General features: G+C 37.2%; 1 protein-coding gene across 4 annotated transcripts in view; it reads left to right on the forward strand.

Annotated features, from left to right (window-relative positions):
• LOC106067133 (uncharacterized) overlaps positions 1 to 14443 on the forward strand; it is a 164390-nt gene that overhangs the window by 76635 nt on the left and 73312 nt on the right. The window contains exon 1 of one of the 4 annotated variants that reach the window (XM_056014921.1): positions 4753 to 4955. The exons of 2 other annotated variants lie outside the window; for them this stretch is intronic. In XM_056014921.1, coding sequence (XP_055870896.1) covers positions 4884 to 4955 — 72 coding nt within the window. In that variant the 5' untranslated portion in view covers positions 4753 to 4883. Of the gene's footprint in view, positions 1 to 4752; positions 4956 to 11660; positions 11919 to 14443 lie in introns of those variants that run through there. One more of the 4 variants, XM_056014925.1, reaches the window with a different exon arrangement.

The following is a 14443-nucleotide window of genomic DNA, read 5'->3' on the forward strand; positions in this document are numbered from 1 at the left end:
CCTGGAAACGTCGAGCGGCGTTCTGTCCGGTTCGAGAAGGCCAGTAGGGACCCTATATAAGAGAGGAGGTGTTGCAGTCAAGACGGTCGAGAAAAGGGGCTCAATACAGCAAGGTTCACGGCAGGGGTTCAGAGCCCGGTTCACTACAGTCCGGTCGACTACAGCACAGTTCAGCGGTGTGGTTCTGTACGGAGCATTACGACGGTTCAGTGCGGAGTACTATCAAGTACAGTTGAGACGAACGGCGTCTTGATCTTGGTCTGTAATCGAGTCCGACACAACGAGCCTAGTGTGTGAAGTCAGTCCTGAACTGTTGAACCCAGTGAAAGCCCGGAACGAGACGGAGAGGCCAGTGCAAGAGTTGATACGGCGGAACGGTGTTATCGAAGAGGTATTTGTACGGTCTTGTGTTACGTGCTGCCAATTGTACAGTATTGGCTGTTATTTCTTCAACTATTAAAGTGTTACGTTACTTTGGAGCCCTGAGTTGTCAAGTTCTTTAAGTTGGTGGTGTATGGTGCAGTTTGCAGAGAGCCTGGATAGTGAGATTCGTAACAATATATAGATTTTTATATACGTAACTCTTTTTCAAGCTGTAAGGGAAGTCTCACAAATCTAGGAAAAATCAATCTTTTCTGTCTTAGAAAAGTAATGATCTTTAGTTTTCAAAGTTTAGAAATAATGCAAACCCATCTCTCGGATTTTTTTAGAACGGGCAATTAATCACAAAACTATATATTCACGCTAATATATGAAACAAAGCCGTTTCCTGTTAGTTTCCATTGAGATAATGTTTCAAAAATCCTAGATCGAAATAATTCATGCCTATTGATTTAAATCATCTTATGTACATTTAAATAGATTGATTACCTAGATCTTTCTAGATTGTGTATCTAAAATTTGCAAAATAATAATTATGAGACTAGAGTATTCTAATTGTTGATGTTCAATTACTAGATCTAGAGCTAAAATTAAATTATATGTTCCAAAGGTTAGGGTTGAAAAAAAATACTTTACTACTTTTCACTACTGTACAAAACAACGCCTTGTGTCAACTTTTAAAAAAATGTTCACGATATGTTTTGTAGTGTAAAAGATCTACATGTCCAGTCTAGAGATAACATATTTTGGTCTATGATGTTGACATTTGCTTAACTAGATTTTTTTTTCTACGGGTGGGATGAATGGGGTGGGTTAAAAAATGTTCCATTATTTTTTTAATCAAATACACATTAGCAAAATAACCCGCTCTATAAGTTGTATAAAGGAGGTATTGTCTTTTTTAAAATAGTGTTTTTAGCGGCCCCTGAAAGGGGAAAAGACGCTATTAGTTTTGTGTGAAATGTCTGTCCGTCTGTCCGTCCGTCCCGTTTAGATCTCGTAAACTAGAAAAGATATTGAAAATCCGACATCACAATATTTTAGACCATTCAAAGTTCTGATGCAACGGCTACTTTGTTTTTCCTGAAAGCGAAAAATCTCATTTTTAAAATCAGTTATGCAAGCAGTTTTTTAAAGAGAAAAAGCTAATTAGTATGCATTATAAATTAGACCTAATTTAAAACGAATAGTAATCTTATAAACTTCATTTTCTTGAACACTGTTTAATGAGATTAATTAGTAAAAATTCGAATAAGAGATTGAGCCTTTTCAAAACAATAACACTATTTACTTCAATTAGGCCAGGAGAGGCGCGGTAGCTGAGCGGTAAAGCGCCTGGCTTCCGAACCGAGGGTCCCGGGTTCGAATCCTGGTGAAGACTGGTATTTTCAACTCTGGAATCCTTGGGCGCCTCTGAGTCTAACCATCTCTAATGGGTACCTGACATTAGTTGGGGAAAAGTAAAGGCGGTTGGTCGTTGTGCTGGCTACATGACACCCTCGTTAACCGTAGGCCACAAAAACAGATGAACCTTTTATCATCTGCCCTATAGACAACAAGGTCTGAAGGGAACCAGTTAGGCCAGGTTCACATCTAACTTTGCATTCACTTGCACCTATCCTTTGATCTGCCGCACTGTTGGGGCACTACACAAGATCTGTCAACCTTCTTTCTCCATTCTTATCTCTCATTTGTCTTTGATATAATTTCATTTGGATGTTCTTTCTGAAAATATTGAAGCCTGCCTGGGTGGACCACTTCGGGGGCCGATTTTGAGTTTGTGTTTCCACACAAACTGTATTTGTAACCTTGTTTTTTTTTATGTTTTTTTTTTTGTTTGAAAAAAAGAGAGAGGAAAAAATATGGACCTGTATGTGGATTGAACTTAAGACATTCTACCCAGCTGTACTTCTAAGTGTGGGATTGTAGCTTCAAATAAATGACTCAATTTAAAAACAAAATTCTTACCAACTTCAAACTCTTTAAGATAGCATTTACATCTTTGAAAAAAAAGTTTAAGCTTATAGTAGGAATTGTGAAAATGCCAATTATGGGTGTTTAAGTCATTGATTACCATGCATGACAAGATTGACACATGAAATGCGTAGGACGTAATTATCTTTTTTTTTTCTTTGAAGTAACATCTGTAATCTATAACATAAGATACATTTAATGTACACTTGAAAGACTTGTTGAAATGTTTTTCTAGTTGAACTGTAGAAGTAAATGTCCCATCTTGTTCCAGTGTATCCTATATTATCATTTGATACATTATATCAGATCACATGATATACAACTCCAGTCAAGACACTTGAGCATTTTTGTAGCTACAGGACGTCTTTATATGACGTCTCTTCAAAGTTTCTGTCTTTGCCTGTCCTCTGTACACTAGGTGCCGCCCCTGGCGTTGACTCTTGTATGTCAACAAACCGATGAGCAATGCAGCAAGTAATGTGGGTCAGCCAAATACAGGATGTCCTTAGGAGCATTGATTGGCTGATTGAGTTTGTATCCCTGGACAGCTTTCCCCGGAGTCGTGTCTCAGTCACCTTTTATGACAGTAATCATTTAATCCTCCTTTTCTTATCAGGGGTAGATGGTGACATCAAAGTTGTAAACACAAGTCCTAGAACCTATAAGCATACTGGTAGATTGTTTTATTCGTTCACCACATGACATGCTTTAGGGGTTGTTAACTGTTCACCACATGACATGCTTTAGAGGTTGTTAACTGTTCAAAACATGACATGCTTTAGGGGTTGTTAACTGTTCACCACATGACATGCTTTAGGGGTTGTTAACTGTTCACCACATGACATGCTTTAGGGGTTGTTAACTGTTCAAAACATGACATGCTTTAGGGGTTGTTAACTGTTCAAAACATGACATGCTTTAGGGGTTGTTTAATGTTGACCGCATTACATGCTTTAGGGGTTGTTTAATGTTGACCGCATGACATGCTTTAGGGGTTGTTTAATGTTGACCACATGACATACTTTAGGGGTTGTTTAATGTTGACCGCATGACATGCTTTAGGGGTTGTTTAATGTTGACCGCATGACATACTTTAGAGGTTGTTTAATGTTGACCACATGACAAGCTTTAGGGGTTGTTTAATGTTGACCACATGACATGCTTTAGGGGTTGTTTAATGTTGACCGCAAGACATACTTTAGGGGTTGTTTAATGTTGACCGCATGACATACTTTAGGGGTTGTTTAATGTTGACCGCATGACATGCTTTAGGGGTTGTTTAATGTTGACCGCATGACATACTTTAGGGGTTGTTTAATGTTGACCACATGACATGCTTTAGGGGTTGTTTAATGTTGACCGCATGACATACTTTAGGGGTTGTTTAATGTTGACCGCATGACATACTTTAGGGGTTGTTTAATGTTGACCGCATGACATACTTTAGGGGTTGTTTAATGTTGACCGCATGACATACTTTAGGGGTTGTTTAATGTTGACCGCATCACATACTTTAGGGGTTGTTTAATGTTGACCGCATGACATACTTTAGGGGTTGTTAACTGTTCACCACATGACATACTTTAGGGGTTGTTAACTGTTCACCACATGACATGCTTTAGAGGTTGTTAACTGTTCACCAAATGACATGCTTTAGAGGTTGTTTAATGTTGACCACATGACATGCTTTAGAGGTTGTTTAATGTTCACCACATGACATGCTTTAGAGGTTGTTTAATGTTCACCACATGACATGCTTTAGAGGTTGTTTAAAGTTGACCACATGACCTACTCTGGAGTCTCTTTAACTTCCTAATGAGACAGTTTCTAATTTTAAACTCCTCCCCCCCCCTCCTCCTCTTTTGTTTTCATCCCAAATGTGTGCATTATGTCTATTTGATAGTGTCTTTACCTTAGTTGTAGCTTCGAGACTGAAATGGAACCTCCCTGCATTACTCAGATACAACTATCAAGACTAACCTTAGAGTTCACTTCTTTCCAAGAGACTAGGGGAGGGGGTTTGAGTAGCGAGCATGAAGGCATTGTTCTTTTTGGAAAACAATAGCATGGACCATTTTGACCTTCCGTGACCTATCCCCCTGAGCCGTCCACTCTTATCTTCAATGTGTACATAAATATATAGGTCTTGGTAGTGCTGCTCAAAATAATGACAATACATAATCTATTTATAGTACCATTCTTTCAAAATATAGTTTCGACGGTTAACTTTTTTTTATTGAAATAAAAGAATGTAGAGTGTAGATTTTTTTATGTCTTCATTAAATGAAAGTAGATCTACATTGTATTTGACGTCTGCTAAAAAATATAGCGGATTTCCGGTCGCACCCTCAAAACAGACGACAAACCTCTTTCCAGTGTCACAATTACGAACTAAAATTGAAAACACACACGCACACACAAATACTCCTGTTGTAAAAAAAAAAAAAAAGGTCTGGGCATTTTACACGGCAGACGTGTGTATCGGAGTTATTGCCCATTAATGTGTATTTATTGTGCTTTTGTGTGCTATGCCGTTACACAGGATACTGATATCCTTAATTAGAAAAGCGCAAAATGCTGTTTTATTTGTTTTCAAACTCGTAAGTATTCCTGAGATGTCCTTATTAACTTTTGTTCTTGACATTGGACGCCTTTAGCATGCATAGTCTCTATAGCCTAATTAGATCTAGAATGTTTTAAGATGACAATTAGTAAGACCTAATATAGCGGTCTAGATTTAGATCTATTATATACACTAGATAATGTGCTTATATTAACCTTTTTACAATATCTCTATTTAACTCGTACCTATGTGGAAACTTCTGGGTGGCTGGGCTCACAAACCTGGGTGGACTCGGATCTCGAAACGGCTCTAACGATTATCGTTGGGGAATTATATTCTAGATCTCGTTGGTCACACGGGGGGGGGGGGGACTCTAGTTTGACCGTTATTATTTTTCAAATTATAAAAGAAAAAAATAATTTGGCTCGAGAAGTAGAAACTATTTATCTTGAACGGACTAGATGTCTTCGGGTATTTTCCGTTTTCATAGAAGAGTTTCATAAATTAAGGTTCAGGAACATTTTAGGCATCGTCTTCTAAGTCTAGATCTAGATTCTATATTTTAAGGCCTATCATTGGAAGATTATAAAGTCTAGTAGATCTATACATTCTTTCTCCGAGGGGAGATTTAATCTAACATATAGGTTTATTAATTATTACGAGAAAAATAATTGTCACACCTTCACCTATTCCTTAGTCTGTTGGAGCTTTGGGACACCACACAAGAGTTTTTGACCGTCTTTATCCATTCCTCTTTGTCTTTTGCCTTTGATAGAATCTCTTTCAATAACAATCCCATCCACTCTTTTATGTTGTCCTCCCATCGCTTTATGTCCGTCTCTTCTTCTTTTTCCTGGTACTGTTCCCCGATGGAAGGTTTTTGAGAGCCACGAGGACATTGTGCTATGGCCATATGGTTTTAGTTTGCATTTCTGTAGACAGTTGTTAGCAGACCGATCACTGGGATCCGATCACTGAACTAATCCTGTCTCTAAGCTCTTCTTTTGTGATACAGTCTTTGTATGTAATACTTAGGATCTTTCTGTAGCATCTCAATTCCATTGCTAGGATCCTCCCTTCTAGTTCTGCAGTCAGTATCCATGTCTCGCAAGCATACAAGCATTAGTCTGGTTTTAGTGTCGAGGGCTATGCCTTTGTCTTACCATATTGTTTTTTTTTTTTGCAAGTGCTGCTGTCGACTGTACAATTCTGGCCAGTAGACCAGGTTTGGTTTCATCTGAGATGATAGCTCCTAGAGATTTGAAATTGCTGACACATGTCAGCATTTCACCTCCAGTACTGATGTCCCTTCCCTGTTCAATGTCAGGGTTTCTCTTTACGACTTCATTCCATGCGCTTGAATGTCATGTAAGATTTCAATGCCAGCTTTGTATCTGAATTGTCTAAAAAAGAAATGAAATAGTTTAGAATATTGCTCTTGGTCTCAATTGCATCAGCATTCTCAGCCCCAGGAGACAAAGACATATTACTTAATTTGAACCAAGTAGACAACATAGAAGATTTAGTAGTACAAGAAAATGGAATTCAAAAACTATTAGCCAACACCATACCAAATAAAGCGTCTGGACCTGATGGTATTCCAGCTAGATTACTCAAAGAACTAAGCAATGAGCTAGCCCCAGTGTTCAAAATACTCTTTCAGGCATCGCTTAACCAGGGCAGAGTACCAAAGGACTGGAAAGAAGCTAATGTCACCCCCATATTTAAAAAAGGAGAAAAATCTGACCCAGGAAACTACAGACCAGTATCACTTACCAGCATCACATGTAAAATCCTACAACACATAATATGTAGCAACATCATAAACCACTTAGACAAACATAATGTCCTCACCCCATACCAACATGGCTTTAGGAAATATAGATCATGTGAAACACAACTAATAGGACTAATTGATGATTTTTCAAAAGGTTTAGATAATAGTGAACAAATAGATGCTATCTTACTAGATTTTTCTAAGGCTTTTGACAAAGTTCACCACCATAGTTTGCTTAAAAAATTAAAATATTTCGGCATTAATGGTCCACTGCATCAGTGGATTAAAGATTTTCTGATAGGGAGAGAACAAACTGTAATAATAAATGGCTCTAAATCAACACCGATAACAGTAAACTCAGGTGTACCTCAAGGAACAGTCTTGGGTCCACTACTATTTTTAATTTACATAAATGATTTACCAAATTGCATTAGTTCAGGAACAAAAGTCAGATTATTTGCAGACGATTGCATAATATATAGAACAATAAAAACAACACAAGACACAGATATTTTACAAAGAGAATTAGATGAATTACAGAAATGGGAATCAAATTGGAGCATGTCTTTCCACCCAGAAAAATGTCAGTTGTTAAGAGTAACAAAAAAACTAAAACAAATTAATTCCACTTATCTTATTCATGGCAAACCAGTAACACAGACTAAAAACGCAAAATACCTAGGTGTTATAATAAATGAAAAACTGTCATGGAATCCACATATTGATGAAACTATAAAAAAAAATCCAACAAAGCATTAGGATTTATTAAAAGAAATTTCTATAAATCAAATAAGAACATAAAACTAAAATGTTATTTAACCTTGGTTAGGCCAATAATAGAATATGCATCCTCCGTTTGGGACCCCTCAACTCAAGAAAACATTAAGAAACTGCAAACACAAAATAGAGCAGTGAGATTCATAACAAACGAATATTCACATTTGACTAGAGTAACACCATTAGTAAAATCACTAAATTTAGAAAGCCTTCAGGACAGGAGACTCAAAAGTAAATAAGCAATTATACATAAAACACTGAACCATAATCTTCAAATACAAAAACAAAATTTAATAAAATACTCTGAAAGACACAAAGATAAAGGCACATTACGCGTCCCATATGCTAGGACAAATTTGTACAAATACTCCTCCTTCTTTTTTAGTGCTATTAGAGCATGGAATGGGTTGCTTGAGCTAGCCAGGAAAACCAGTGACTTGGCAGAATTTAAGTCATTGGTTAATATGCATGACTAAATGCATGACGCGTAGGACGTAATCATCTTCTTTTTTGAAGTAACGTCTGTATTATATAAGATAAGATAAGAATGTTAGGGCATGGTTCGGTGAATGGCATTTAATTCTTGTAGCTCGGGAAAGAAAAGAGTAGGTTTTCTTGTGAATGTTTTGTTTGTTTGTTGTAAAATGTTTGACATGTTTCGGATGTTCCTTCAGAGTTGATGATAGTTTACTTCTTAGTCCAAACCTCCCGCAGGACGATGGGGGATGGGAGCGGGCAGGGTTTGAACCCTCGACCGTCGATGAATCCGAACGACAGTCCAGCGCGCAAACCGCACGACCAGACAGCCACTCGGGTATGCAATGTGAATGCAATGTAGTCTTTTCATTTCTTGATATAAAGAGTACTAGTACATATAATCTAGTCTTTTCAATTCTTGATTGACAGTACTAGTACATATAATCTAGTCTTTTCAATTCTTGATTGACAGTACTAGTACATGTAATGGATTCGTTTGTTCAAGCTAAGAAGTCATTTAGACCCCGACAGATTCGTGTGTGTGCATGTGTCTGAACATTTCACCAGATCTAGCCCATAGTTTTTAAATATTATATAACTGAGCAAGTGGCGTAGCTAGAGATGTGGGAGCCCTGGGAGGGGGGGGGGCTTAATCTCTTTAGGGGCCCCCTGCATTCGACATCATGATATGAGATAATTGTGTAATATTTAATATTTAATGTAAAAAAAGAAATTTCGGCCACTCATTTGGGGGGCTCCAAGTGGGGACCCCGGGAGAATTTCAAATTTTGACCCGCCTTCCCTCCACCCTAGCTACGCCACTGAACTGAGCCTTGTTTAATAGTTAAATAAAACAGTGTGGGAACCGCCAAGCAGGTTATGGTTAATGTTCCATTTGTTCTTTTTTTTTTTATAGAACAGTTTTGTTTAACTTTGTGACCATAGCTGGAATAAAATTACTTTATTTAGAGCTATCCATTAGATTGGGTCCGTTTAACCATCTGATAATCGCTTACAAAGATTATATTTAGGCTAATATTTCATTTAATCTATTTATTGGAGTGGGGTCTATTAGGTATCTCGTGAGAATGGTTGACACACTTAGTGAATTTGTGTCATTCGGGTATGCACCTAGATCTAGTTTTTAATTGCTAAAGATACGAGTGTGTTGTGGCCCCTGATTTGTACGGTGTTCTCTGTTTCTTGTAAAAAGTAATCTCTCTCTCTCTCTCTCTCACACACACACACACACGCACACACAGAATTCCCTTTTCCCACATTTATCTTTCAATACATTTAATATTTCCACGCTACGTCAAATAGATATTATTAGCATCAGGTCCAGCTTAAATCCGACCCTGATCCATTTTTAGCCAAGCTATTTGAGACATGGGCTGTGTTGTTGATCTTACGTAGCACCAGCTACTTTAACATACAAGCTATTTGAGACATGGGCTGCGTTGTTGATCTTACGTAGCACCACATACTTTCTCTTACACATGCTTTTTAACACAAGACATACAATCACACACACACACACACTCACTTTCATACAAATATGCACCAATTTTTTTCCATGTATTTTTTTTTTTACCTTTTCTGACCTACTTTTAAGACTAATTGCACTACTAGTTAGACAATGGTCTTCTTGTGGACAGTGGAACAATAAAAGGTCTTTAAAGCTTTGCTGATTTTTATTAAGAAAAGAAGTATTTATTTTTTGATTTTTTAAATTGGGTATTTATGTTGATCCTTGGACATCAGTGTCTTGTTTTATTTCGGTCGTAAGATTTATGTAACTTAGGCACAAAGGTCTCCACTTTTGTTAAGGCCCCTCCTCCCCTCCCCTTTTTTGTTTGTTTGTTTCAGTCTAGACTCTAACAAATTTCACAATTAGCAAATAGAAAAAATAAGTTGAGCGTTTACCAGTTTAATTCTAATAAACTGTAACATCAGACCAAGAAAAGATGATTGATAGTGGAGATGTCCACACTTGGAGGCCAATCCATTAAGGGTAAGCTTTTCAGTGTATTCGACGTAACGACTATGGAACCATTGATAAGCAAAGTATTTGAATAAACCATCAAATATTTTGTGCGCACATTTCAGCCCTTGAGAATCAAATTTACAATTTCAAAATGGCGTCCTTCGCATTGTTTATATGGTCATTTTTTTTTAAAATCTCTTTTAGTAGTTTTAAAATGGCTTCCTTCACATTGTTTATATGGTCATTTTTTTTAAATCTCTTTTAGTAGTTTTAAAATGGCTTCCTTCGCATTGTTTATATGGTCATTTTTTAAAAATCTCTTTTAGTAGTTTTAAAATGGCTTCCTTCGCATTGTTTATATGGTCATTTTTTTTAAATCTCTTTTAGTAGTTTTAAAATGGCTTCCTTCGCATTGTTTATATGGTCATTTTTTTAAAATCTCTTCTATAGTTTTAAAATGGCTTCCTTCGCATTGTTTATATGGTCATTTTTTTAAAATCTCTTCTAGTAGTTTTAAAATGGCTTCCTTCACATTGTTTATATGGTCATTTTAAAAAAATCTCTTTTAGTAGTTTTAAAATGGCTTCCTTCGCATTGTTTATATGGTCATTTTAAAAAAATCTCTTTTAGTAGTTTTAAAATGGCTTCCTTCACATTGTTTATATGGTCATTTTTTAAAATCTCTTTTAGTAGTTTTAAAATGGCTTCCTTCGCATTGTTTATATGGTATTTTTTTTTAAAATTTCTTTCGGTAGTTTTCTTTTTATCTTTTTTACGTTTATCTTTAAAATGTGTAAATAAAGTGAAGTTCCATTATCAGACCTTGCGATCTATAGGGCAGATGATGTAAAAGTCATCTTTTTCTTTGGCCAACGGTTAACGGGCAGGGTGTCATGTGGCCAGCACAACGACCAACCGCCTTTACTTTTCTCAAATGAAGTCAGGTACCCATTAGAGCTGCGTGGACTCAGGGGAGCACTATAGCCCTAATAAATCCGAGATTCAAAATTCCAGTTTTCACTAGATTCGAACCCAGGACCCCAGGTTCGGAAGACAAGCGCTAAACCACTCAGCCACCACGCCCCCACGTTAATTTTTAGGTTTCATTATATGGCCACCTCATTTATTCATATTTCTTTTTTCTTCTTTTTTTTTTTCTCTTTTTTTTTAACTTTATTATATTGCTTTTAGATCGTAAACAAGATCGAAAGGATTAAAGAACAGATTAATCTAAATAACTTTTTGTGTGAAACGCTCCAATAATCCCATGATGTTCCCCGCAGCACGAGAAGCTGTGACGTTTAGACAGGTATCAATGTTCCCCACAGGTAGCAATGTTCCCCGTGAAATGTGAGAAACTCACATGACTAAATTTAATCTGTTCAAGAAATTAACAAGCATTGTCTTATAGATGACATGGTCATTTACATATGATTGTACTTGCCCATATTATCCAAGTCTTAAAATTCTCCGACAAGCACGGGTAGGCCTGCACAAATGTCTACATTGCTTTTAGTGCCTTAACCCTAACCCTTCTTAACTCCGCCATCACCCATTAACTCCCCCCTACACCCACTCAATTCCCCCTCCACCAAATCCCTTTCCACCTGTTTGGTCACAGTATTGGCTGTACCGCCTGTAAGACTATCAATGATACAAAAAGACATGCGGAAGTGCTGCACCGTTTCTCCTTTTTGTCAACAGCGCTGAGCGGGGTGTGCAGGGGGTGCCAGACACTCTAGGACACACCAGCTACACACCAGCCACACACCGTGTCTGTGTTCACTAAAGGATTACCAGTTCGTTGTTGTTATTTTCTGTCCTCACTCAAAGGTAATACAACACAGCACAGTTGACAAGAGCCCAATCGACCAGAATTCGTGTAGCTTTATAATAAGAATGAACCTAGGGCGACAAGGATGAAGGAAAACACGACTCGATGCTTGTAGGAGGACATGAGACCACTGGCTTCTATTCGGAGGGTAAGCAGATAGCAGACCAAAGTGATTACTTGACATATCTATAGGGCTGTAGAGATAATTAAGGTGGCTGCATCACTTTCTAGTTCTTCTCATCCAAACCCCTTATTGGGGTCTACTTTCTACGGTGTCCACGATACTTTTTAATCCCTACTTTTTTTTTTAAATCTCTGTTTATCTCTTTACTAAAAGTCCTTCGTAATAATTTTTCCCCGAAGTTTCTCTCTATCACATTTCCCCAGTATTTCTCTTAACTTTTAGTCTTTCTCCTTATTATTCTCATTTTAACCGCTTCTCTCTCTCTCTTTCTCTCTCTTTTTCACGTTTTCTCTTCTGCACTTAATCTCACGCTTTCTCTCTCTCTCTCTTTCTCTCTCTTTTTCACGGTTTTTCTTCTGTTCTTAATCTCACGCTTTCTCTCTCTCTCTTTCTCCCCCTTCTATAATTCTTTCTCGCTCTTTCTATTTGCCAAGCTTATTATATCAATTCACTTTGTCGGGCTGGTCAAAATGTTGTACACGTTAGTTCGTCTCACTTCCCAGTCTCTGATCAAGATGAAACTTTACACAATTATTCATTGTCGATGACAGCAAACAAGCCAATAGAAAAATTAACAATTAGTTACTCAGTTAGTCATAATTAATTACATTTCTTTATATGGAAAATGTAAGAAGGTAAAAGGAGATAGTCCTTGCACAAATAAGTCCTTGCACTAATAAGTCCTTGCACTAATAAGTCCTTGCACTAATTAGTGATATGGTACCGATTGAACGGTGCTCTCTCCCATAAGCGCGAATGGGACTCTTGTCAACATGCCAGGTAGCAGATGCGTAAATTTTGCAAGACCAGGAGAGTAAAATAAATCAAACAATTGATGCAACTTTACTTAATACAAGTGATTTATAAAAAAAAAAAGCTTTCCCTTTGATTGTTCACACCATAGTGTAGATCTTTCAATAACATGTTCTGCCTATATGTCAGCATAACACACACATTGTAACACACACACAAACAAATCAAAATATACATTCCAAGTAAGCACACACACAAATAGACACAAGTACACATTGTGAGATAAAGTTAAAACTGACACACAGAAAGATAGATTCCAAATACTCTCACGCCAAAAAATTGATTTTAAATCTTACTTTATAAAATACAGACGTTACTTCAAACAAGATGATTACGTCCTACGCGTGCCCCTAGGTCAATCTATTCACGCATGTTAACCAATAACTTAAATTCTGCCAAGTCATTTGTTTCCCTGGCTGATTCAGGAAACCCTTTCCATGCTCTAATAGCGCTAGTGAAGAAAGAGTATTTGTACAAATGTGTCCTAGCATATGGAACAAGAAATGTGCCTTTATCTTTATGTAATACAGAGTATTTTATTTGATTTTGTTTTTGTATTTGAAGGTTATGGTTTAATGTGTTATGTATAATTGCTTCTTTACTTTAAAGTCTTATATCCTGAAGGATTTCCAAATTTAGTGATTTTACTTTGTCTGTTTTTGTTTCTTAATGTTTTCTTGAGTTGAGGGGTCACAAACAGAGGGTGCATATTCTGTTATTGCCCATTGGCCTAACCAAATAGACATACACACACCGACACACACACACACACACCAAAAGATAAGATTCCAAAAAAAAAAAACGACACATACACACTAAATAGACCCAAGAATAATTCCATTGCCGTCTGCTTTCCATTTCGAGACATCAAAATTCTCCATTGACAAGAATAACGATAGAAAACAAACAAAAAAAAACATAGAAAACACACTTTCATTAAACTTAGATTTTCTGTTCGGCGTTTGTAGGATCATCACCTTCACCTTCACCTTAGTCTGTTAAACCGTTGGGGCACCACACAAGATCTGTTGACCGTCATTAGAATAGATAGAATTTAATTTCTGTATGAAATGCGCGTGATTAATATAATGTGAAACTATCTGACAGAAAGTGCATTGACTTTCATAAAATCTTTTGTCCAAATAGTGGACACGACGTAACATTGGATTCTAAACATACACGTGCACGCACACATACACAAGCAGCAGTCGTCCGGTGTGTGTAGGCAAAGGAAATACAATCTTCAACATCAGAGAACGCGTTGAAGTGTCTGGTACTCACACGGCGTGCTCACTTCTGCCTTGTCAACTGACACACAAATACACCATAACGAAATACAATTCATGAGTGGATAAAGAGGGGGTGGGGTATCAGAGTCAGTCATTATGCCCCGTCTCTCCGGACTTTCTAATTCACTCAACTCATTGACTTCTTACTCCTCACTCAGCAGACGTCTGCTCGACATGCTCACCGTGCCTCCATTTGTTTTGTTTTTTTTATCCCCATTAAAACTGTCACTTCCTGTCTCGTGTGACCTGATTGGATATCTTGTTTTCTAAGTAATCATAACATTAGTGCCCCCTTTATCTACTTCCAAACTGTTGTTGTCACTCGACAGTGCATTCTGGATTTGAGATTTCACTTGAACTGTTCAACACCGTGTTCAATCCGCTTGA

This window comes from Biomphalaria glabrata, chromosome 17 (genome assembly GCF_947242115.1).
Source record: "Biomphalaria glabrata chromosome 17, xgBioGlab47.1, whole genome shotgun sequence".
NCBI classification, from domain to species: domain Eukaryota; kingdom Metazoa; phylum Mollusca; class Gastropoda; family Planorbidae; genus Biomphalaria; species Biomphalaria glabrata.